Source organism: Ceratotherium simum, unplaced genomic scaffold (genome assembly GCF_057802395.1).
Source record: "Ceratotherium simum simum isolate JZ-2026a unplaced genomic scaffold, ASM5780239v1 HiC_scaffold_44, whole genome shotgun sequence".
Taxonomy (NCBI): Eukaryota; Metazoa; Chordata; class Mammalia; order Perissodactyla; family Rhinocerotidae; genus Ceratotherium; species Ceratotherium simum.
Genome location: NW_028261260.1, coordinates 1,528,543 through 1,554,685, shown reverse-complemented (window position 1 = coordinate 1,554,685; position 26,143 = coordinate 1,528,543). Strand labels below are relative to the sequence as shown.

The 26,143-nt window shown below is 46.6% G+C and overlaps 1 protein-coding gene across 3 annotated transcripts in view; it reads right to left on the bottom strand.

Moving 5' to 3' along the window:
* LOC101390292 (ral-GDS-related protein-like) overlaps nucleotides 1-26,143 on the bottom strand; it is a 256,999-nt gene that overhangs the window by 74,029 nt on the left and 156,827 nt on the right. Inside the window, exons 19-23 of one of the 3 annotated variants that reach the window (XM_087428276.1) lie at nucleotides 8,456-15,418; nucleotides 7,472-7,687; nucleotides 6,998-7,100; nucleotides 4,816-4,886; nucleotides 3,231-3,733 (exon numbers count right to left, since the gene is read on the bottom strand). In XM_087428276.1, coding sequence (XP_087284402.1) covers nucleotides 3,506-3,733; nucleotides 4,816-4,886; nucleotides 6,998-7,100; nucleotides 7,472-7,687; nucleotides 8,456-8,464 — 627 coding nt within the window. In that variant the 5' untranslated portion in view covers nucleotides 8,465-15,418 and the 3' untranslated portion in view covers nucleotides 3,231-3,505. Of the gene's footprint in view, nucleotides 1-3,230; nucleotides 4,408-4,815; nucleotides 4,887-6,997; nucleotides 7,101-7,471; nucleotides 7,688-8,455; nucleotides 15,419-26,143 lie in introns of those variants that run through there. The other 2 variants (XM_087428277.1, XM_087428274.1) reach the window with 2 other exon arrangements.

Below are 26,143 nucleotides of genomic sequence, written 5' to 3'. Positions count from 1 at the left end.
TCTGGCATTACTTCTTATCTTGAGGGACAGGTATCCACTGTATGAGTGTTTGAATAAAAGTATTAGATATCAGGAATTTGTGGTGAGTGAATATGTTTTCTGAATTATTTACTTTGAACATAACCATTTGGATTATGTGAACATCTGGGATGTGGGAGTAAGTCGCTAACAAGGGCTGGTTGACAATGTCACTATTGATTTCACTTCTATGAACACCGAGTGGTCAATGGATTAAGCAAATGAGTAGTCAGAAAACACAGAAATGGTGGGATTTGGGATTTAGTAAAAGATTGGGGACCGACTGTCCTGAGAGGGAGTGCCAGGACTTGTACAGTTGAGAGTGACAAGGACAAGAAAGGAATAGAAACACACTCAAACAAGGAGGGGGTGTTAACAGGATGGAGGGAGAGAAATGATCTGGAGTAGCCTTGAGTTTTGACCTGGAGCTTTCTGTTCTAGATGCAAATCTGCCTGATGACATCCCAGGACACAGGTCAGATCCCCAGAGGATAGAGGGAGGGTGGAAGTACAAAACAGCCATGATAATTGTCCTAAAATGGCAGGCTTCCTTTGTCATTTGACCCAATATCATGATTTATTTTTGTAGGGTAAGAGGAAAAGAAGGATGATAGTCATGTCTTCACAGAGGAAGCAGCGTGACTGTGGGAACCAGTCCAAACCAAAGCCTGGTTTAAGCACCTCCATCCCTTTTAGGATGTCCAGTGACATAGTCAAGGGGCCGGTTACTAGAATCCCATCCCATCCTAGCAGTGACGGGTCTCTGGGAGGACACCTTGGACCAGCCCCACCAGGTCTGCTGGCCCGAGAGACCACGAGGACTCCAGGCCTGCAGCAGTGCAGGACTACTGGTAAGTCCTTTCAATCTTGCCAAAGCGTTGCAAAAACTTGCACCTAGTCACACAGGTGAATCCCTGCCAGGTGTGCTCGCAGGTGGTCTGCACTCCAGGTCCCATGCCCACTCCTGCCGGTCTTCAGATTTGACAGAGATGATTCCAGGAGCTGATCTGGGCATTCCACAGCTTCACTGCCAACAATTTCTGGTGACTGTGGAAGGTATCAGGAAAGAGGAAAGGGCAGTGAGGAGCACAGGAGAGAGACTGGTGGTAGCACTGATGGCGGACAGACTTGCTAGCGAGGCAGAGAAAACGAGGGGCCAAGAAGGCCGTCCTGACTGCAGATGAAATGGAGCAGGCACCTCAGTGAGGTCTCATGGTTGCGTCCCTAATGTTTCCTTGCTTTGAGCTCTTGAAACTTTAAAACATACCAATACGTTTCTTTTATTAAACTCTGCTGTGTGACATAGAAAATATAGACAGCGGTTTCTTTCTGAGGTGAGAGGTTGAGTTTCAGGTGAGGAGAGAAAGATCTTTTTTCATGCTGTTCTCTCATTTTCTTTTACTATGTACATCATTTATTTTTACTTTCAAGTCAGCAGCGAGTTACCAACGTCACGGGATGATTCAGTTTTTCCCCTCACAGTCACAGTAAAACGTACTAAAAGTGGATTATTCTTTTTGTGTAATATTCCAATAGATTCCAAAATATTGTTTCAAAAGCACTTTGATATCTATGTACTCAAATTAGGTATTTACTTCTAGGTCTCCATTTTTATGTTCTTTGTTGCATGCTAATTCAGTGTTGCATCTAAGGAAATACCAGATTTCCCTCAGTTTTTTAGATCCATATGTGTTGGAAATTTGATTCATGAAGATGGACATGGCAGCTGGGGGATCGTGCTATTATCAAAAGAGGCCTTTTCAGCATCAGTAATCTGACAAGAACCCACTGCTTGTTGGGATTTAATTGTCTATTTGAGGGATCAAGCTTTCACTGTTGGCACTTCTCTTTCTCTTTGGAGGGAAAGTATGGCCTTCCCAGTCTTTCCATTACCAAATCACTTTCCTGGGTGGCTGTGCTGTGTCAGGAAGGGCCTGGGATGCCGGGAACCAGAATTCATCCTCAGCTTCTGGCTGTCCTGAGAAGGCTTCCCTGGCAGAGTCCAGCCTGTGTGTCTGGGTGACACTTGCAGCCATCAGAAAGGAGGCGATAACACACAAGTGCCAAGCGATTCATCTGGCCCTTGTCTTACAGGGTGTTCCCAAGGGAAGAGGTTCAAAATGCCACTTGGTAACCCTTTGAAAGCTGCTAGTCATGGGTCGGGTTCTTGGTGTGAGATCAGAGCAGTGTCTATTCACCACCAGATGGGGAACATTTCAGTATTTTAATTGGTAAGGCTGTGTTCATGCACGACCATGGATCATCAGTTCCGTGGCATTCCCCACTGGACCTCCCAACACCCCTGTCATGCCTCATATTTCAAAGCTCCAAACAGGGTTCACACCCCAGCAGCTGGTTGTAATGTAACCACAGCACAAGACTGGGGAAAAAAACACAGCCACCCAGGGGTGACACACTTTAATGACTTGGGCCCAATTACCCCATTTGGACGAGTTCAGAACACCAACACTGAGTGTGTAAACTGGAGGATTGCCCAAGACCTTGGACCTCAGAAGGACACGAGCTCAGAATTCACCTTGGACAGCAAGGGACAATGTGGGGTCACTGACTGGCCAGGATTATGGTCCCTTATCCTGGCAAAGTAGAGCTCACTCGGGATCCATCAGGCCAAGCCAGGGAGGAGGCTGGGGGCCTTCTAGGGAATTTCTGCCCTAAAGGGAATTGCATAAGGAAGGCAGGGGTGCTGAAAATCCTAGTTCACAGGGAGCAGTCATGTTTATGTAACAAGGCCCAACAGTAGCCTTAAAAGCTGCATCAGAAATCGTTCCTCCTGGATACAAATCAAGCAGGAAAAGGAATTCAGAGTCCTGTACAAGGATCCCAGCAGGATTCAAATCTAGGTCAGGGGTGAACATGGAGCCCCTAGCGGGGTCTCAGGAGGGAAAGTCCTGCCTGCCTTTAGTCCATTTTCAAATGATCTTCCTCGGGCCTTGTCCTCTCCACATGCACGTTTTGATCTTTTTACATTGGTTTCCCCACTTAGAGCTGATGCAATTCCAGAGATTCAACTAGAAAACTAAAAGTTCCTAAAATTTGGTCAAAAGAAACCTCAGCAGCTGGAGTCTGGGTGTCCCAGAGGTCGCCATGCCATAAGGCCTGGGGCTGACCAGGGGGCCACGGAGACAGGCTCTCTGGACTGGCCAACAGGGAGAATCCACCCCTGCCCTCACCCAACTCCTGCCCGGCCTCACTCATTCTCGTTGAGCAGCTCCATGTCCTGGAACCAGGCCCCAAATCACTCCTTGGGGTCTTGTTATAATTCTTTGCAGCGACCTGGAGCAGCAGGATCTCCCTCATGACTCGGTGTTCTTGGGACCAGAGGGAAGGAGAGGATGCAGACAGGGCCTGGTTGGGGGATGCTGCAGGGGCCTTGTGGGGGGTGAGGACTGGGGCAGGGGACCAGTCCTGGGAACGCTCCTTCCCTCCAGTTCCATCCAGGCTCTACCTGTTCTCAGAATGGGAATAATCAGCCCCTCCTCCAAGAAGTTTTCCTTGATGCCATCCTCCCTTCAACCCACGCGCCAACTGGATGGGTCTCGACTTCTACCAAAATCTTCCACTCAATGTAAGATACAAGGGGTGGAGCCAGAAACTGTTCTCCCCAGAGGGTCTCTGATTTCCACCTCCTTCCCCTCCCCTGCAAGGAGTGCCACAGCTGCTCCTCAGTCCTCTTCTCAAGGTTGATCTCATTCCCCTGGAAGGCAGACAGCCAGAGTCCATCAGACAGAGCCCCCTAGCCTGACTAGCCCCCTATGCCCTGCCCTTCTCATGTGGCACTACTGCCAGGTCCCCAGAGGGGGCGGGGCATGCAGAGAAAACAGGACTTGGACCTAGGATGGGCTCTGGGCTCCAGACTAGTAGGACATGGGGGGAGGCTGAGGGACCTGGCAGCACAACCCTCTCTGATGACAGACTTGGAGGCTGAGGCCTCAGGCAGAGGGGACTGCTCAGCCACTTATGTGCTGCCTGACTTGGGGGGGGCGACTGCTCTCTCCCTCCACGGGCAGCATGGGAGGGACAGGCAGAGTCCAGCTCAGATAAAACCTCACGCAGCTGTGCCATCAGGCAGCTCTGAGCTTCCCCAGCCTGAGGAACGAGAATGGATGTCTCAGGCGGAGCCTCTGTTCACTCATCCCTAAGATGGGCCTGATGCCCCAGCTCCCAGGGGCGGCTGTGAGGCTCTCATGAGAGGAGATGTGCCAAGTGCTGAGAGCTCAGAGCTCAGTGCGGGGGCTCACGCATCCCCAGGCTCAGGATCCTGGTCCTTCCTGCCTGGTCCTCAGATTCATCCACTTCGAGATAATCACCCATCGCCAGGTGCAGCATCAGCAGGTCACCGAGGAAAGTGCCAAGATAGGGGACAACACCCTGTGACATCGGGGTGCGGGTGGGATGAGCCCTTGCTCTCAAGTCGGACCCCTGCAGACCCTCCCCTGAAAAGTCCTCACCCTCAGCCTCCTGGCCCACCCCAGGGTTCCCACGGGGAGCAGCCTAGGACCCTTAGCAGCCTCCCCTCAATTCTTCCTCCCTTCACACCCCAAGAACACCACACTCCTCCTCCTCACCTCCCAGGGCCGGCTTCTGGCAAATCACAGGGTATGTGGTCCCTGGCCCTCCCCACAACAAATCCATCCTACACCAGCTCTTCCAGGCCCCCCTCCTGGTCACTTCTACTGGGGGATTCAGACACTGTGGCACCAGGAGGAAGGGACCTCCTCTCTTGATTTGAGGCCTCCGGCTGGGAGGGCAGAGCCCCTCCTCCACAGGCACACTCACCTGCTGCTGCTGCTGCTTCTCCTGCACTCTCTGGGGGTTGCCCTCCGGGGGGCAAACGTGGAGGGCCCCTCCTGCCAGAGTCGAGGACAGTGTCAGCGAGACCATACTCCCCTCACCCCATTTCTCTCGAGCACCACTGGCCTCTGACCCTGAACATCTGACTCGAGTGAACTGGCACCAATGCCACTCCACCCTGCAAGGTCTTGTGATTCCAGAACAAGCCCAGCTCCAACTCTCACTCTGGGTGTGAGCTCGGGCTTTTGGCCTGGCCTCCCCGAGCCTGTTTCCTCATCTGGAAAGTGTGAGAACTCCAGCTACCTCACAGGTTCTCCTGAGGACTCACTGTCGCATGACTGTCATCATTGTTCTGGCCCTCACCCCTCCAGGTGGAGCAGGCAGAAAGCTCCCACATTCCTTTCCTCCCTCTTACCTCATTACCACCCTGTGAGGCCTGCACCACACAATCACCACACAATCACCATACCTCCATTTCCCTGATGGGGAGACAGAGGCCCAAACAGGGGCAGTGAGTTGCTGAGGGGCCAACAGAGGAGAGGCCGCTTGCCCCTCTCAGCCAGAGGCCCTGTTCCAACATCCTTGCCTAACCCCCAGCCCCACCACTGACAACAGTCCTGTCCCCTGAGCTCTCAAAGCTTGGCCCTGGGCCGAGCCGTGGATGGAGAGGATGGGGTGTCTTGGGAGTCTGGTTGTTGAGTGGCTCCTGCCTGCCCCAGTCCCCTGGAGTGTCTCTCCCCCATGCCGGACAGAGGCAATGCCAAACCCTTCTCCTCCCCAAAGAACAACTCAGGATATTCGCCTGCACTGAACTCTTTCTTTATCCACTCAGGAACTGGACCCACAAGGTGCCACCTCTGATCAACAGGGAAGGGGGTGACAGGATGCTTTGCTTCCCCGTTTACATGAAGCTCTTAACGTCCTTTCAGCAGGATCCACTAAGAATCCATCAGTTGCCTAGACGCTACTCATAAGCCACCTGGGGCCTATATCATTGCCAACCAGGCACTCAGGTGAGACTCCTGTGGTTGACTCAAGTGACTGCTCTAGGGGTCCAGTGGGGAGTCCCACAATGCACACACATCTGTCTCTGGTCAGTTGTTCAGATCCAAGGATGAGCAGCCTGTTTGTCCACCTGTGCCAGGGGAATCCCCTGCTGTGCCCGTCCCTGGGGCAGGCAGTGTGCCCTCCCCTTGGAGACATGGTGAAGATAGAAGGAGCAGCAGGGGCCTGGCTTCCTGAGGACAGGTTTAGGCTGAGGGATAAACCCACCCAACCACCCAACAGCCTGGAAGAAGCTATATCCAGCAGGATGGATGTGAGTGGAAGCCAGAGACCTGCTGATGGCGCCAGCTCGGCAACTCGTCCTGGAACAGCCCAGCCAACACCACTGTGTCCCATGACCAAGGCCTCCTGCCCAAAAATGGCACCCCACCTGCCCATGGGCAGAACAGATCCCTCTGCTTGTTAACCTGGACAAGATAGACAGGAATGTTTCAGAGAAAGTTCAAGTGAGAAATTATCAAAACCACAGCTTGCTCAGTCCCCCTCCCCCCCTGGCCCCTGCTCTCTTTCCAGACCCCCAGCCTCCACTCTACCTTGGTCATCAGTTCTCTGTTCAAGGACTCGTCTTGGCTATAGCTCTCCTTAAATTTTTCAGAGCTCTCCCTGAGAGGAAGGGAAAGAGGGAAGGATAAATTTAGGGATAATGTGAGGGGTCTAAGTGCATATCCTTTTCTTTGACAACCTGAGAGATTCAAACTGCCTGGAGGAGTGCTCTCACTGGGCTCCTCTGAGCGCTAAGGTCTCGTGGGACTGGGAGGGGGCTCTCCTGTTGGTCACTGGGGTCTCCATTCGCCTGCTATACAAAGCAGCTCTCTTTTGACCACTTTGAGTTTCAACTGGGCATAGAGTTCTGTTGCTATAAACACTTGAAAATCTCCAATGTGGCTCACTCCAGTACCTGGCATTTAGGGAAACCGAGTCCTGAAGCAGAATTGGTGCACTAAGGACACCGGGAGACTTAGAGACCCACCGCTGAGGCCCAGGCCCTGTCCCCATCATTTGCTGCCTCCCAGGAGTTCCCACCTGACTGAGGGGCCAATGGCAGACATTCAGGAGATCCCCCATCCACCCTGGTCCTCCTATGGAGAGGGGCACTACCCACCAGGAAACTTCCTCCATGTGTTCTTCAGGTGGCATATGGATGTTTTCTGCAGAGAAGAGATGACAGTGCGGGGCGAGGAGAAGTTCTTCAGGATCTCGCACTCCTGGGGAAGGGAAGAGAATAAGCTGTGAGGTGGGGCACTGGAGCCCTGCTTGCTCTAGCTTCAGTCCCCTTCTATTTAAATCTCCCCTCCTGGATTAGACAGATGTTCAGGGAGCCCCAGAAGGGCACATTTAGGACCCAAAGTGTAACACTCACAAGGAGGAGGATTTTAGCTCAACCCAAGGAGGGAGCCAGGTAGGAAGTGAGCATCCCCACACTGGGACCTGGAGTCAAGGTCAACGTGCTCCTGGCAGGAAGGACCTAGGGACTTGCAGGGGCTTAGACCACACACTGCAATCCTGGGAGCTGATAAAGGTGGAGGCAGTTCCTAAGGCTCCAGAGAGGGGCTCCACTGGGCCTCCCACAGCACACCTGGGCCACCTGGATCCAGCGCTCCACCACCCTCACCCTGTCCTGGGCCATCATGCTCGGGACCCCAAGGCAGGTGGTGATGACGAGGTTGGCCACCCTTCTGAAGTGGTCGATATTGGCCCGGACGGTGTGTGCCAGGTGCTCATTGCCGGGCTTGTTCCTCTTGCCCCAGGTGGAGCCCAGACACTGAGAGGGCACCACCTTCTGGAAGGGCTCCTGGGGAACAGGGGGAGTGTCACCCAGCATTGCCACACCCTAGCTCTGTGTCCACAGCCCACAAAGTCCCACACAGGGGTCACAATTTAGAGCTGGAGCTCAGGAAGCTCATGATGTGGCCTGAGCCTTGTTAGAGTCCCTGGCTTTTCTTCTCTGTCACTGCAGGCACCCAGCAGAGGATGACCCAGGACCCAATACTGGCAGGGAAGGGAGAGGGGCATTTGCATCCAGCCCGTCCTGGCTAACTCCAAGCTCCAGATGGTGGCTCAGCTTGGCTCATCCCAAGGGAGCATCTTCCAACAACCTGATCCCCCCTCTGGTCCCACTCCCCATTCTGATGCACATTCCCCTGTGGCAGCTACAACCACGGGCCTTGTCTGTCTCCCTCATAGTGAAGTACACATCAGGTGTCTAATAAGTCCTGAGGCTGTTGAGCCTCCTGAGCAGAAGGTTGGGCCACCAGGGACCTGGCTGCACACAGTGAGTTCCCCTCCCCCACTGATGTGCCAGGCCCTGCTCACCCTTCCGTCTCTTCTACCTCATGGAGCCGGCACAGCCACTCTGTGCAGCAGGTCCTGTTAGTGTCCACCTCTACGGTCTGTAGGTGGACAGCAAATGTTTGGGGGTTCAGAAAGTTGCCCAGGTCGTATGGTTGGTAAGGGGTGGAGCCAGGGTTCGGGCCCAGATCATAGGAGACTGGATGAGGTCTGGGGCAATGATGGCAGAGTGAAGGCCTACCCCACCCGCCCTGAAAGCGCAACTGCTCACCGCATCCATCACGGTCAACTGCTCCACCACCAGCTTAGGAGGGAAGGCCGTAGGTTGGGCTTCTTCTCATGCTTCTTAGCCACAGGTGGAGATGGACTTCCCACTAGAAATGATGGTCCAGGTGACTCCAGCTCAGCAGCTCCCACTCCTGCTGCAGCCGATGTCGGCCCTTGCTCCAGCTCCAACACTGCTGGTGGAGGGGACACTGGCTCCAGTGCTAGAGAGGGTGGTGTCAAGGAAGCTGGAGCCAGCTCTACCTCCACCACTGCCCACTGCTCTGCTTCTGCTGCTGGCTGGAGCTCTGCAGCTGGCGCTGGAGCGGGATAAAGAGAAAGGTTCACTCACATAGCTGACTTTCCATGTGTCCTTCTAAATACAGGAAAGATCCCACTTCCTTTCCAGGAATAGCCAGCCTGCAGTCCCCCTTACCCTCTGGCTCTGCCTCATTGGCCTCCAGAAGCTCACACCAGTCAAAGGAAAGAGGGTCACAGCAGCTCAGCTCTGAACCAGGCAAGGTTACCTGCATGTACATCCCCTTTAGCTTGAAAAAGAGACAGCCCCTGACTGGTCCCACCCTAGTTCTGGTCCAACCCCATCATCTCAAGGTCCTGAGTGTGGAGGCCCTCTGCTCCTGTTCTCATCTTAGAGCAGCACTGGATGGTGTGGGTGGCCTCATGCACCTGCCCCTTGTCTAGTGAGTTGGTGGAGTTGAAACCATTGGGCAGCTACTCGATGACCTCCTGAGTGGAGTTCTGCAAAGACTGCCTGGGAGCTGGGCCAGAGGGAATCAGGGGCTGCCTGCACACTGCCACTGTGGTCAACCCCCAAGAGAAAGTCTGCTCCTCAGTTCAGGCACAGAGGGCATCCTGGCAAAGAACTCTGGTCAGGAAGGGAAGGAGATGAAACCTCTAGGGCTCAATAACATACGAGTTGAGCAGCTCACCTTCTCATGCTGCCAGCCATGACCTGGGTACGAACGTCACAGACCCACAGGCTTCCGACACCTAACAACCAGCTCCTGCCCAGGAATGGCCTGCCCCACATACCCTGCCTTCCCCACACCACACAGACACACAAACACACACAAACACACGATGAGGGGCCTGGATTTTGGGGTTGATCAGGTGGGATCACCGTTGTGTCCTGGTCTGCACTAACCTTTCCTGGGCTGCCCATGTTACCCTTCACTGCCTCCTGTCAGACACCCAGAGGCGTCAGGGATGAGGGCTGAGCCAATGTAGGCAACAATCAAAAAGATTCTATTTCTGGGCTTTTTTGAGCCCAGATCCTGCAAAAGTTGGGATACAACAACAAAACATTTTTGCCTCTTGACTGTCTCCCGTCAAGTGAGCTGGATGGGGGACTGTGGGTGCCTGGTTACCAGAGTTCAAAGATCTGTTGAGGCCTAGGACCAAGGAGATGGGGTCATTTTTCAAGATTCCTATACCTGGACCCCTTACCTCAATCAGATTTCTCCAGAGCTGCCCCCTGAGCCCGGGCTGCTCACCCTCCTCTCTCATGTCACTTCCTGAACTGTACACAAGGAGCCTACACAGCCCTAGCCCCAGCTCCCTAGAAACCTAACTCAGGTCCTTGCTTTGAGGAGACAGAGATGAATGCAGACTTCCTTTAACTTACCAGTTCTTCATCCTGGGATAGTCCCTGTGCCTCTCAGGTCCTCCCCAGTCTCCAAACCTACACCAGGGGGATCAGGCTAGAATCTACTTCCTAGGGACCTCAGCTGGTGTATATGAGATAATATCTATTATCCCTGTGGGCTGGTGTCACATGTACCTAAGGCACAAAATTAGAGATGGAAGAATAACAAGAAGGGGTGACAGGTAGCACAGAACACCACTCAAAACAGGCCTGTGTTCTAGCAATGTGATATTGGAACAGTCACTTCCAACTTGGCCTCATTTTCAGGTCAGCATCATGAGGGGGTTGAAACTAATGGAAATTTAGATACTGCCATCCTGCGGCATTAAACCATTCAATTGTTTCCTGTTTTATGGAGAATGAGACCCAAGTGCCTCATCTTGGCCTATGAGGTGGGCAGCCTCCACAGTGGTACCCAGTAAGCCCCACCCATGGTATAGCCATCCCCGTGGAACCACTAAGTAGTTAGTAACTGGCTTCTGAACATAATAACAGCCAAAGTGATGGGATGTCTTGTCTAAATTTTAACAACACAAGTCTCTCACTTCCTCTTACTCCGTCTTTCATGTTCCATCTCTCTCTCTCTCTGTCGAATCCCTGTAGCTGAGGAATCAAATACCGGTGTTTTGGGACTGCCCAATGTGGAGGCCTATAGAGGAGAGAAGCACGGGAGTGCCCAGGCCAACAGACAGAAAGAAACTTAGACTCTCAGTCCAAACTGAACCCTGAAGGCTGAGAGTGACCTTTGGGGCTAGTCCTCCCCCAGTTGAGCCTCAGTTGAGGCCACAGCACCAACCTGTTCAACTCACTGAGGCAGAGGCACCAAGCTGAAACGTGCCTGATTGCTGATCCACACAAATTGTGAGATAGTCAACATTTGTAGTTTTGAAATGCAAGGTTAGGGGCAATGAAGTCAGAGAGGGAAAGGTAACTGACACAGCCTACCAGGCCCTGGCCCTACCTTCCACCCCAGCTCCTGTTCTCTCCTCCCAGCCTCCCTCCAGCTGCACTGGCCACATTTCTAACCTCCTATGGCCAAACTCACTTCTACCTGTGAGACTCAGGACCAGTGGTGTCATCCCCGTGACACACTGCTCCCAGACCCCTGAAGGGCTGGCTCCCTCTTGTCATTCTGGTCCCAGAAAACGTCACCCCAGTGAGGCCTTTCAGACCCTCCTACCCAGTGATGCCCAGCCCTCCCTCACGGCCCCCTGCTGTGTTTCTCTACAGCACTTGCTCTTTTCTTGCTCCTGTTTTTGCTTTTGTCCATTTTCCCTCTAGGCTGTGAGCTCCTGGCAGGCAGGGACCACTTGGTCATTTTCATCCTGCACTTTGGCCCACCAGGGCACCTGGCACAGGGTGAGTGCTCAGTGCACAGCTGCTGAATGAGTACATGGGAAGATCTTGCACCCCGCCCCCTGCTTCTGACCAACTGTGATTGTGGAGATGAACACTAGAAATAGGAGGTACAAGTTGTTTCTGAGGCAGAGGGACAGCCAGAAAGACCTCTGCTTGACTCTTCTCTGCTCCAGGAGGTCAAGAAAAGTTCAGTGGACACCGTGTAAATTCCAGGTTTACAGGAGAAGGAAAGGACTTGATGTATATGTATATTATGTAATGGTTACCAAAATAAGTTTAGTTAACATCAATCACCAAGCAAACATAAAAGATTTTTTCCTGGTGATGAGAAGTTTTAGGATCTACTTTCTTAGCAACTTTCAAATGTACCACACAGCAATGTTAACTTGCGTAGTGCTGTATATCAAGTATATCTCAATTAAAATAAAAATCTAACTTGCCACCACTGACACAAGAGGCTGCCCGCCCCCTGGTGGCCAGCACTAGCACTGCAGCCCTCACCAAAACTCCACCAAACAGAAAGGAACCATTCTTCAGATGTCCTCAAGGCAGAGGCTCTCCAGGGTCCCAGAGGTAAAGGAGCAGGACCTGTCGGCTTCGAGAGAGTGGAGTGAATCTTGGGAGCCTACCTTTCCCCCCATCTTGCTGTCTCCCACCAGGTGTCTTCTTCATTCCTGAGGCATCCAACCTCAACCAGGACAATGACTCCCCCCTGCCTCCAGATGAGGACCCCGAGGATCCAACAAGAACTGGTTTTCTCCCTCATCTCTAGACTTGGGGTCCAGTGCTCTGGCATCTTCTTCCTTATTCCCAGTTCTCATCCACCCATGCCCCCATGTCTCCTCAGTTCTAAATGATCTCAAGTGGGTGGAAAGCATCTTCTCAACATTTCAGAGCACAGTAGGTCATCAACAGAGAACCTAGTCCAACAGACACATTGCGAGTGCATGGAACACTTGGAGTCACCTGCTGGATGCACTCCATTTTATACAGGAGGACCCTCACTGAGGTATTCTCTCCTGTTCCCAATGCCTACACAAGGGGAGGATGGACTCATCACAGTTCTGGGTGCCCACAGAGGTGGACTGCAGGATCCCAGTCCTGTGCTCGCCAGGCTGGGCCAAGGATGGGTCTGGAACAGACAGATAGGCAGAAACCTAGGAACCTTAGGGATTCCTCTGCCCATCTCTGGGCATGTATCTAGGAGAACGAATGCCATGGTCCCCTGGGAGAGCTGCCTCCAATCTCTCTCCCTCCTGCCTCTTGTCACTTCCTCTGGGTCAGCTCTTTCTTGACTGCACTTCCATGGCCCCCACATGAGAATTCAGTGTGAGTGGGGGTGCCTATGCACATGCTATGATGAGGAGAGGAAAATGACCTCATATGGAGAGGGGTGGGCAGCAATCCTCTAAGATCTTAATGCCTCTCATTGCCAAAGGAACATGAGGGAAGGGGCGGAGCCTTGGCCAAGGAAGCTGGAGCTCTGTCTAGTCTTTGGGACCCGGACTACCTCCTGTGGTCTGGGCCAGTACTTGCCTCTTTCTGGGCCAGTTTCCCAACTGTACAGTGAGGGGTAAGATGTGCAACAGCATAAGCATGTGCTCGGCCAGGACAAGTCATCAGCCCCATAGATACATTAAGTATGTTTTAAGTGTATTGAAGACATTAATATTGCTGTGCAATCATCACCACGATCCATCTTTAGAAGTCTTTTCATCCTACAAAACTGAAACTCTATACCCATTCATGAATAACCCCCCATTCCTCCTCCTCCCAGCCCCTGGCAAACACCATTCTACTTTCTGTCTCTCTGAATCTAGCGATTTCAGGAACCTCATAGAAGGGAAATCACACAAGGTTGTATTTTTGTGACTGGCTTATTTCATTTAGAGTAATATCCTGAAGGTTCATCCACGGTGTGCCATATCTTAGACTTTCCTTCCTTTGTTAAGGATGAATAATATGCCATTTTATGTATATACCACATTTTGCATATCCATACATCCCTGGACAGATAGCCTAGCCGGGCCCAAAACCAAGCCCAAAATAAAATGGGGCCCCAACCAGACTTTTATCAACGGTCCCCTGGAGACTACTTTCTTAAGCCACGTTCCATATATTTACTAAGGATCTAGTCTTGGGCCATGAGTTGTTTTTCAGAAACTCCGTTTTTCCTCCTTGGGCAAGTTTCAACTGGTTTGAACCAGTGAGACCACAAGACGGCTGGCAAGACTTAAACCGTCACTGCTGTTTGAGTCAAGTGACTGGAGGATGACGTAGGGGACCAAGAACTCAGCTGCCAATCATGTTAAGGACACTGCCTTTTGAACGTGGGATGTATGACAGAACATGAAAATCTACTTGCGCAAAATGCGTAGGACTGCCCCCAACCTCCCGCACCCACTCCTTTGCCCTTAAAAAGCCCTTTCAACTGCCCATTGGGGAGAAGGATTTAACCTTTGGCTCCTGTCTCCCTGCTGGCCAACCTCGTAATAAAGCTTTTTCCCTTCTACAAGAGCGGTATCTCATGGTTGGCTTAAGGGGTGCATTGGGCAGCGAGCCCTTCCTCGGTTATGATACTTGGGTGGCTTCTATGTTTTACCTATTATGAATACTGATGCTATGAATATGGGTGTTGAAATATGTTTTGAAGAATATGCTTTCAACTCTTTGGGGGCGTATATACCCAGAATTGAAATTGCTGGGTCCTATATAATTATATTTTTAATTTTTTTTAGGAATTGCTATACTGATTTCTACAGCAACTATATATTTTATCTTCCCAAGACAGTGCACAAGGGTTCCAACTTCTCCACATCTTGACCAACACTGGTTCTATTCTTTTTCTTCTTCTTCTTTTTTTTTTTTTGGATGCCAACTTTTTTTCTTTTTATCGATGAATGTGAGGTGGTCTCTCACTGTATTTCTGATTTGCATTTCCCTAATGATTACTGATGATGAGTGTCTTTTCATATGCTTATTGGTTATTTGCAGATCTTCTTTGAGGAAACGTCTACTCATGTGCTTTGTTCAAATTTGATTTGGGTTGTTTGATTTTTGTTGTTGAGTTTAGGAGTTCTCTATCTATTCTGGATATTAAGCCCTTGTCAGACACATGGTTTGCAAACATGGTCGCCCATCCTGTGAGTTGTGCTTTTACTGTTGATAATGTCTTTTGAGATACAAAACTTTTTAATATCCATGAAGTCCAGCATGTGTATTTTCTTATTTTATTGGCTGCTCCTTGGGGGTCATATCCTTGAAATCATTACCAAATCCTATCTTGTAAAGTTTTGTCTTATGTTTTCTTCTAAGAGTATTATAGTTTTAGCTCTTACATTTAGGTCTTTGATCTATTGGGAATTAAGCTTTGTATATGGTGTTAGGTAAGGGTCCAAGTTGATTCTTTTTCATGTAGATATCCACATTTTCCAGCACAACTTGTTGAAAGGGCTTTTCCCCTTTGAATAATCTTGGCACCCTTGTCAAACATCATTTGATCACATGGGTGAGGGTTAATTTCTGGGCTCTCAATTCTGTTTCCATTGGTCAATATGTCTGTCTTTATGCTATGACAATGCAGTTTTGATACTGTAGATTTGTAGTAAGTTTTCAATCAGGAAGAATCAGTCCTCCAACTTAGTACCTTCTTTCAAGATTATTTTTGGTATCTGGGCTTACTTGAGATTCCATAAGAATTTTGGGATGGGTTTTTTTCTATTTCAGCACAAAACGTCCTTGGGATTTTGGTAAGGACTGCACTGGATTTGTTGATCTCTTTGGATAATGTTGACATCGTCACAATAAGGAGTCTTCCAATCCATGGTGATGGGATGTCTTTCATTTGTAGTAGTGCCGGGTGGTTGTTCAGGTTGAGGGGGCGGCACTCCTAGAGGCAGTCGTGCAGAAACCCACAATTCCTCCTCACTGTGCCTTCACCATTTCCTTAGAACTCATCAACCATCAACAGAAGAGAAAATGCATGTAAAATGCATGTGGGAAATTTGCAAGGACTGGGTGTGCCAGTCGGTGCGCACCCAGGATCTGAACCCGGGCCCCCATTAGCGGAGCATGCGCACTTAACCGCTAAGCCACTGGGCAGGCCCTGGTGTCTTGTTTTAAACACATGACTTCTGTTGGTCCTTGATTTCCCCAGTTACACCCCAGCTGTCCTTTCACTGACCATTGTTGGTCACACACCCACTGCACCTGCCTCCAATCCTTCCCCTTCAACACCGTAATCTCACACACAGTTCCTCCCGACACTATCATGGCATCTCCCACCACACGTCCCCTATATCTTCCATACAGCCATCAAGATGCTTCACAAACACCATCACCATTTATGTCCAGTGGGCTGAGAGGGCTGCCCGTGCACTGGGAATCAGGAGTCACAGGGTCTGTCACTTGGCCTCCAATCACATGCTGTACTCCAGATGAAGGGCTTACCCTGCGGAGACACTCACTAGTAGCCAACTCCATCGAACAACAACATCTTTGCCCCAGGCTTCCTTCAAAATTATCCCCCCACTTTCTGCCCCAACTGCTCCTTTAGGGGTCATTTTGGGGCAGCCTTTGAGGCCACCTTGGTGATTTTGTGCCCAGGCCCAGACAGCTCTTGGCCCACAAACACTTTAACCATAACCTCTGAAATCATATAGCACAGGTAACCAGTGAATGGGTGCAAATTACTGGTTTTACCTCAAGACACCTAAGGAATATTTCACACCAGGAGCATCCACTTTTGGGTTTTACTGTGGGCTGATATCACAAGGCTCTCATCCAGTGAGCTTCTCTCTTCCCCAACCCCGTGAACAGCTTTCTCCAGGCTATATTGTGCAATGCATTATTGTCTCTCTCTCAGCCTGCTTCTCTCAGGTCGCAGGTCCCTTGAGTTTCCTGCCCTGACTAGCTACCACCAACCCATAGAAACAATGTCAGTCCTATAGCACTGGGTGTTCAGTTCTACTAGGATTGACTGACTGGACTGGGCACAGGTGTGGTGGCCCTACCCACACAAAATCAGGAAACTGAGGCAACTAAGAGGTATCAACAACCTTAACACAACATGGACAACAACTCCATAAGAACATATCCTAGCCCTTGAACAACAGTCTCATGAGTCTCTCGCCTAAATGGTTTTAGAAAATGGCCTGGCCCTAGACTGTCTATACCGGCCAAGGAAGGAGGGGTTGGTGCCTTTCCTAGAACCACTTGCTGAGTGTACATCAACAGAGAAGTTCAAACCTACCTCCACCAAATGGCCCAAGAGGTTAAAATATTGCATAATATTACCCAAATCTTTGAATAGATACCAAAGGCCCCCGAGATCACTGACCTATTTTCATGGCTGGTCTCTCCAAGTTGTGGACAATGGAAATGGACTGGATTTTAGATTGTTGCTTGTATAATCATAGGATTTGTTACTATAGCCCTCGTCGGATGTTTACTCTCTTGGCTACAACCTGCCATACTCCTAATAACTCCATTAATTACACTTATTAAATATACTAACCAACTTAAAATTAACCAATACCCTGATTAACTTAAAAAATTCAAAATTTTTATGTGGAAAATCTGCTTAACGTAGAATACACCGTTTTAAGCATTTCAAAGTATACATTTGTGTGGCTTTTAGCACAATGATTATGTCGTGTGGCTATCACCACTATCTAATTCCAGAACATTTTCAACACCCCCAAACAAACCCATACTCATTCACACTCTATTTTCTGCTAACCCAAGCCCATGGAAACAACTCATCTGTTTTCTCCCCCTATGGATTTCCCTATTCTGGACATTTCATTCAAATGGCATCATGTTATCTATTGCCTTTGTGGATGGCTTCAGTGAGCACACATGTTTCAAGGTTCACCCATGGCCTAGTATGTAGCAGTACTTAATTCCTTTTTATGGCTTATAATATCCTATATTATGAATAGGCCACATTTGGTTTATACAGTCATAACTGGATAGTAATTTGGGTTTGTTCCACTTTTGGACCATTGTGAACACTGTTACTTTGAATGTCTATGGGCAAGTTTGCTCTTTTGGACATATCTACCATGGGCCTCTCCAGGTCAATGGTAATTCTAGGTTTAAGATTTTAGAAAATGCCAAGCTGTTTTCTGCAGTGGCTGCATCATTTTACTTTCCCACCAGTAATGTATGTGGGTTTCCCTTTCTCCACATCTTTACCAACATGTGTTATTTTCCATTATGTTGAATATAGCCTTCATTTTGAGCATGAAATAGTATCACATTGTGCTTTGAATTTGCATTTTCCTAATAATTAATGATACTGAGCAACTATCTTGTGCTTATTGGCCATCTATGTATTTCCTAGAGACATGTCTATTCCAGTTGGTTACCCCATTTCATTGACTTGTCTTTTATAATTGAGTTCTAAGAGATCTTTATATATTCTCAAAATAAGAGCCTTCTCACTTATATAAGTTGCAAATAGTAGGAGACATCAAAGACCCACTTTTAACAATGGATAGAATATCCAGACAGAAAACAGGAAATAGCAGACATGAAAACATTAAATACTAAATGGAGCTATCAGACACACACAGAACATTTTACTGGACAGCAACACAATGCACACTCTTCTCATGGGCACACAGACTATTTTCCAGAACAGATCACGTGTTAGGTCACAAAACAAGTCTTAACAAGATTAAGAAGACTGAAATAATACCAGGTAACTTTTCTAAACACAGTGGCATGAAACCAGAAGTCAATAACAGAAGGAAAACTGGAACATTCATAATACGTGGAAGTTCAACAAAAACTCTTCAACTTAAAAGTAGATCGGGGGCTGACAGGTGCTGTAGCGGTTAAGTGCGTGTGCTTCGCTGCTGGTGGCCCGGGTTCGGATCCTGGTCATGCACCGATGCATGCTTGTCAGGCCATGTTGTAGTGGCATCTCACATAAAGTGGAGGAAGATGGGCAAGGATGATAGCTCTGGGCCGGTCTTCCTCAGCAAAAAGAGGAGGATTGCCATGGATGTTAGCTGAGGGCTGATCTTCCTCACACAAAAAAAAGGTAGATCAAAGAAGAAATCAAAAGGGAAATTAGAAAATAGCTCAAAACATACAAAAAGAAACAATAGGGGCCGGTCCGGTGGCGCAAGTGGTTAAGTGTGTGTGCTCCACTGTGGCGGCCCGTGGTTCACCGGCTCAGATCCCGGGTGTGCACAGATGCACCGCTTGGCAAGCTATGCTGTGCTGGCGTCCCATATAAAGTGGAGGAAGATGGGCACGGATGTTAGCCCAGGGCCAGTCTTCCTCAGCAAAAAAAAATAAAATAAAATAAAAGAGGATTGGCAGATGTGAGCACAGGGCCAATCTTCCTCAGCAAAAAAAAGAAAGAAAGAAAGAAAGAAACAATAAACACACCAAAACTTCTAGGATGCAGAGAAAGTAGTAGTAAGAGGACAGTTTATAGTGATAAATTTGTACATTATAAGAGAAGAAAGATGTCAAAGAAACAACCTGACTTACAACACACAGCATTAAAAAAAAAAAAATGAAACCCAAAGTTAGCAGAAGGACGGAAGTCACCAAGAGGCGAGTGGAAAAAAATTGAAAGACAGTATGGAAGATCAATAAAAGTAAAAGCAGAGTTTTGGAAAAAATAAAATTGAGAAACCCTTAGATAAAATATCTAGGAAAACAAAGATAGATGACTCAAACTAAATCAGAAATGAAAAAGGAGGCATTACAACTGATGCTTCAGAAAGAAAAAGATCAGAAGAGACTATTCTGAACTAGTGTACACTCATAAATTGGGTAACCTAGACAAAATAGATAAATTCCTAGAAACAACCTATGAAAGCTGAATCATGAAGAAATAGAAATCTTGAACAGATCAGTAACAAATAAGCAGACTCAATCAGTAATCAAATACCTCCCAACGAGAAGGGACTTCTCCACTCTGCCTGACCTTAGCCAGCCTGCCCCAATGCCAGGCTGACTCCCGTGGACCTAGCTGGCTCCCTGTAAGTTTCTGCAAATCCAGGCCCCTGGCTCACCCTGGAGCATGCCAGCTCTGGTGGCCTCAAGCAGCATCCTTGACACCAGGCTCCCACCAGGCTCCTGGGAACCCAGGGCCCCATCTCAGCCTAGGGGCTGCCATCTTAAACAGCCCAAGGTGGCTCTTGTGACCACAAGTGGTGTCCTTGGCACCAGGCTCCTGGTGGGCTCTGGTGAATCCAGACCCTGGCTCACCCAAGTTCCTGTGTACTCCAGGCAGCCACAGGCAACACTCAGCCACAGACAGCTTTTGTACCAGGGCACCCAGTAGGCTCCCACACCCCCAAGACCCCAAGTCACTCCAGCACTTGCTGGCTCCAGCAACCCCAGGTAGATTCCATGGCACCAGCCTCCCCAAGAGCTGCTGGGGAACTCAGGCCCATGGCTCACCACACCACCTGCCAGTTCCAGGAGCCATAGACAGCTCTCATGGAACCAGGCCCCGGGCAGGCTCCCACAAAACCAGGCCCCCAGTTTACCCAGGTGCTTGCTGACTCAGGCGGCCCCAGGCAGCTCCCATGGCACCAGGCACCGGCAGGATCCCATGAACCCAGGCTTCCATCTTGACCCAGTGCCTGCTGGCTTCTGCAGCCTCAGGCAGCTCCTGTGGCCCCAGGATCCCAGCAGGCTCCCAGGAATCCAGACTTCTGGCCTACCACAGCACAAGCTGTCTCTCGTGGTGCCAGGCTCCTGGCAGTCTCCCGTGAACCAACGCTCTCAGCTCATCCCAGCACTGGCGAACTCTCATGGCCCTGGATGACTCCTGTGGCTGCAGGCTCTCAATGAGGACCTGCCAAACCAGGCTCCAGTGGGGCTACTCATGAACTCAGGGTCCCAGATGTGCCCAGGGCCAGACACAATACCATAGACCCAAGCTTTCCACTCACCCCAGTACCAGGCTGCCCAAGGACTCCAGCAGCAAGCCTGCCCCTGGACACTACCAGATGGCCTACACAGGACCCCTAGATGGGATGACTGTGAAGGCTTTGGTTTGCTAAAGCCAGTCTGTAAAGGGTGGAAGAGGTGCCTACTTCCTCAAATTTGCAGACACCAATGGAGGCCACAAGGATCATGAATAATCAAAAACCCATCACACCCCCAAAGAAAAAGAATAAAACTCCAATGACTGACCAAGCAATGGAGATATAGGAACTATGTGACAAAGACTTCAGAACAACCCTCTTCGAGAAATTCATAAAACTCTAAGGAAACATAGACAGACTACTAAATGAAATAAGGAAACAGTGCATGAACAAATGAGAAGTTCACTATAGAAACAGAAATCATTAAGGAAAAACAAACAGAAATCCTAGAGTTGAAGAACACAATGTCTGAACTGAAGAATTCAATAGAGAGCTTCTAAATCAGATTCAACTATAACAAGAAATAATTAGTGAACTAGGAGATGTGTCATTTGTAATCCTCCAGTCAAAGAAGCAAAAAGAAAAATGGGAATGGATAGGAATGGGGAAAGGCAGTGTGAATTATGGGATACCATGAAAAGAAATAGATAAGCATTATTAAAGTACCAGAGGAGAAGACAGGGATAAAGGAAAAGAGTGTTTACTTAAAAAAAATAGCAGCTGACACCTTCCCAAATCTGGAGAGAGATTTACACATCCAAGGTCCTGAAGCCAATCTGTCAACCTAAAATTTCAAACTAAAACTTTCTTCTCCAAGACACATTATAACAAAACTATCTGAACTCAAAAAAAGGATCAAACAACATGATCAAGTTCAACATGATGCAAATCAATGAATGTGATACACCACATTAATAGAATGAAAGATAAAAATCACAAAATAATCTCAATCGATGCAGAAAAAGCAGTTTGACAAAATTCAACAGCCATTCATGATAAAAATTCTAAATAAAGGGTTACAGAAAGAACATACCTGAACATAATAAAAGGTTTACATGACAAAACCCACAGCTAACATCGTATTGAACAGTGAAAGGTTGAAAGCTTTCTTGCGAAGACAAAGAACAAGACAAGGGTGCCCAGTCTCAACACCACTCTTCAACATACTGCTGTAAGTCTCAACCAGAGACATTTGGCAATGAAAAGAAATAAAATACATCTAAATTGGAAATGAAGAATCAAAGTGGTCTCTGTTTGCAGATGATATGATTTTATATAGAGAAATACGTAAGGACTCCCCCCCAAACTTTTAGGACTAATAAACGAATTCACTCAAGCTGCAGGAGACAAAATCAACATGTAGAAATCTGTTGCCTTTCTGTACACTCACAATGAACTATCTAAAAAAGATATAAAGAAAATATTCTATTTACAATAGCATCAAAAACAGTAAAATACTCATAAATAAATTTAACCAAGAAGGTGAAAGATCTAGACACTGACAACTATAAGACATTGATGAAAGAAATCAAAGACACAGAGAAATGAAAAGATATCTTATGTTCATGGATCAGAAGAATTAATATTGTTAAAATGTCCATGCTACCCAATGCCATCTCAAGATTCAATGCAATTCCTATTAAAATTCCCATCACATTTTTCACAGAAATAGGACAAGCAATCCTAATATTCATATGGATCCACAAAAGACCTCCAATAACCAAAACAACCCTGAGAAAGAAAAAGCTGAAGGCATCACATTCCTGATTTCAAATTTTATTACAAATCTATAGTAATAAAAACGGTAATGATACAGGTGTAAAAAGAGACACATAGACCAATAGAACAGAATCAAAGGCCCAGAAATAAAACCACACACATACACTTTGCTAAAAGTTGATGAGTCAGCTAAGAAGACTCCATGGGGAACAGATAGTTTCTACAATAAATGGTGTTGGGAAAACTGGATAACCACATGCAGAAAACTGAAATTGGACCCCTATTTTACAACACTCTAAAAGTAATCCCAAATTGAATTAAAGACTTAAATGCAAGACACCAAATATAAAACAACTAGAAGAAAATATAGAGAAAACAGGCCCAAGAAACTCATCTTGACAATGATTTTTTTGGATATAACATCAAAAGTGCAAACAACAAATGTAAAACTTAACAAGTGGGATGACATCAATCTAAAAATCTTCTGCACAGCAAATAAAATAATTGGCAAATTAAGGGGTTAATATCCACAGTGTATAAGAAACTCTTACAACTCAACAGCAAAGAAAACAACAAAACAATATGAAAATGGTCAAAGGACCTGAATAGATACTTTTCCAAAGAAGACATAAAAATGGTTAACAGGTACATGAGAAGATGCTCGTAATCACTCATCATCAGGGAAATAAAATCAAAACTACAATGAGATATCACCTCACATCTGCTAGAATGGTTATTTTCAAAGAGACAACAGACAACAAGTGTTGACGAGGCTGTGTAGAAAAGAGAACACTGTGCACTGTTGGTATGAATGTAAATTCCTACAGTCACTATGGAAAAAATTTGGAATTTTCTCAAAAAAAAAATAGAAATACTATATAAATGAGCAATTCCCCTTCTGGTTGTATATGCAAAGGAAATGAAGTCACTATTCTGAAGAGATATCTGCACCCCTATGTTCATTTCAGCATTAATCACAAACTGAGGACGTGGACACAATCCATGTGTCCATCAATGGATAAATAGATAAAGAAAATGTCAGACATATGTATATATACATGAAATATATAATGGAATATTATTTAGCCATGCAAGAGAATGAAATCCTGCATTTTGTAACAACACAGATGGAACTTGAGGCATTACGCTAAGTGATATAAGTCAGACAGACAAAGACAAATACTATATATTCTCACCCATATGTGAAATCTAAAAAAGCCCAACTCAAAGGAATAGAGGCTAGAATGGTGTTTGCCAGGACCTTGGGCGTGGGGGAAACGGGGAGAGGTAAGTCAAAGTGCACAAATTTCTAGCTGTAAAATGAATAAGTTTTGGGGATCTAATGTACAACATGGTGACCATAATTAACAATAATATATTATAGACTTGAAAGTTGTTAAGAGAGTAGATCTTACAAGTGATCGCTAGAAAAAACAAGTTAATTATGTGAGGGAATGGAGGTGCTAACTCACTGTATTGTGGTAATTCTTTCACAAATCATCATCTTGAACACCTAAAACTTACATGTGTTATATGTCACTAATATTTCAAGAAATATAAAAAAAAAATATCTCTCAACAAATTAAAACCCAGGACCATATGACTGCAGTGGTGAATTCTACCATACATATAAAGAAGTTTTAAAAACAAGCCTTCTTACACTCTGTCAAATATTGAAAAAGAGAGAATACTTCCAAACTCATTTTACGATGCCAGAATTACCCTGATACCAACACTAGACAAGGACACTAAAAGAAAATAAAATTACAGACCATTACCCCTGATGAACATAGATACAAAAATCCTCAACAAAATACTAACAAATTGAATTCAACAGCGTATTAAAAGAATTATACACTACCACCAAGTGAAATTTATTCCTGATATACAAGGGTAGATTAACACACAAAAATCGATCAATGTAATATGCAACATCAAGAAAATGAAGGGGAAAAAACATGACCATCGCGATTGATGGACAAAAACCAGTTGACAAAATTTAACACCCTTTCATGATAAAACACTCGAGAAACAAGGAATAGGAGAAAAAACACACAGCAAACACAAAACTCAGTGATGGAAGACTGAAAGCTTTTCCTGAAAGCTCTAAGATCAGGAACAAGGCAAGGATGCCCACTTTCACCACTTCTATTCAACACAGTACTGAAGTTCAAGCCAGAACCATGAGGCAATAAAAATAAATAAATAAAAGGCATCCAAATTGGAAAGAAAGAAGTAAAACGGTCTCTGTTTGACGATGATATCATCTCATATGTAGAAAATCGGAAAGACTCCACAAAAAGCCGTTTGATCTAACAGAGAATTCAGGAAAGTATCAGGATACAAAGTCAATACACAAAAATCAGTTGCATTTCTATACATGAACCAGGAGCTCTCTGAAAAGGAAATTACAAAAACAATTCATTTATATCAGAAAGAATAACATGCTTAGGAATTAACTTAACCAAGGAGGTGAAAGGCTTGCACCATAAAAACTATGAAACATCTCAGAAAGAAATTAAAGAAGACATACATAAATGGACAGATATCCCATATTCATGGATTGGAAGGTTTAGTATTGTTAAAGTGTCAATATTACCCAAAGCAGTCTACAGATTCAATGTAATTCCTATCCAAATCCTAATGATGTTTTTTGCAGAAATAGAAAAACCCGTCCTAAAATTCACATGGAATCTCAAGGGACTCAGAATAACCTAAACAATCCTGAAAAAGAAGAACAAAACTGGAGGACTCACACTTCCTGATTTCAAAACTTACTACAAAGCCACAGTAATCAACAGTATGGTATTGGCATAAAGGCAGACATAGAGACCAATGGCATAGAATAGCTAGCCCAGAAACAAACCCTCACATATATGGTCAAGTGATTTTTGACAAGGGTGCCAAGATAGTGCAATGGAGAAAGGTTTCTTGTCAACAAATAGTACTGGGAAAACTGGATATCTGCATGCAAAAGAATGAACTTGGACCCTCATCCAACACCATATACAAAAATTAACTCAAGGATATAAATGTAAGACCTAAAATAAGAAAACTCTTAGAAGAAAACAGGACAAAATCTTTATGACACCGGACTTGCAAATGATTTCTTGGATATGACACCAAAGGCACAGGTAACGAAAGAAAAACAACGGACAAATTGGACTCCACGAAAATTTTATAAGTTGGTACATCAAGAGGCACTGTGCATAGAGTAAAAAGGCAACCCACAGAGTGGGAGAAAAAAATTGCAAATCATATTTCTGACAAGAGACAGGTATCCGGAATATACAGAGATGTCTTAAAACTGAACAACAAGCCAATTCAAATATGGGCAAAGGACTTGAAGAGACAGTTCTCCAAAGACTTATGAATGGCATATAAGCACATGAAAAGACGCTCAACACCACTAATCATTAGGGAAATGCAAATCAAAACCACAATGAGACACCACCTCACACCCACTAAGATGAGTGCTACAGGAAAGACAGAAAACAACATGTGTTGGACAGGATGAGGTGAAATGGGAATCCGTGTACACTGTTGATAGGAATGTAAAATGGTGCAGCCGCTATGGAAAACAGTATGAATGTTCCTCAAAAAATTGAACATAGAATTATCACATGATCCAGCAATTCCACTTGTGGATATACACCCAAAAGATCTGAAAGCAGAGCCTTGAAGAGATATTTGTACACCCATGTTTATAGCAGTATTATTCACAATAGCTAAAACGTGGAAACAACCCCAGTGTCCACTGACACATGAATGGATACACAAAATGTAGTATATCCATACAACAGAATATTATTCAGCATTACAAAGGAAGCAAATTCTGCAATATGCTACATGTGTATTAACCTTGGGGACATTATGCTAACAGAAATAAGCCAGTCACAAAGAGAAAAATACTGTATGATTCCACTAACATGAGGAACTGAGATTAGTCAAAATCACAGAGATGGAAAGTGGAATGGTGGCTGCCAAGGGCTGGGGGGAGGGGAGAAGGGAGACTTACTCTTTAATAGGTATAGAGTTTCAGAATCAT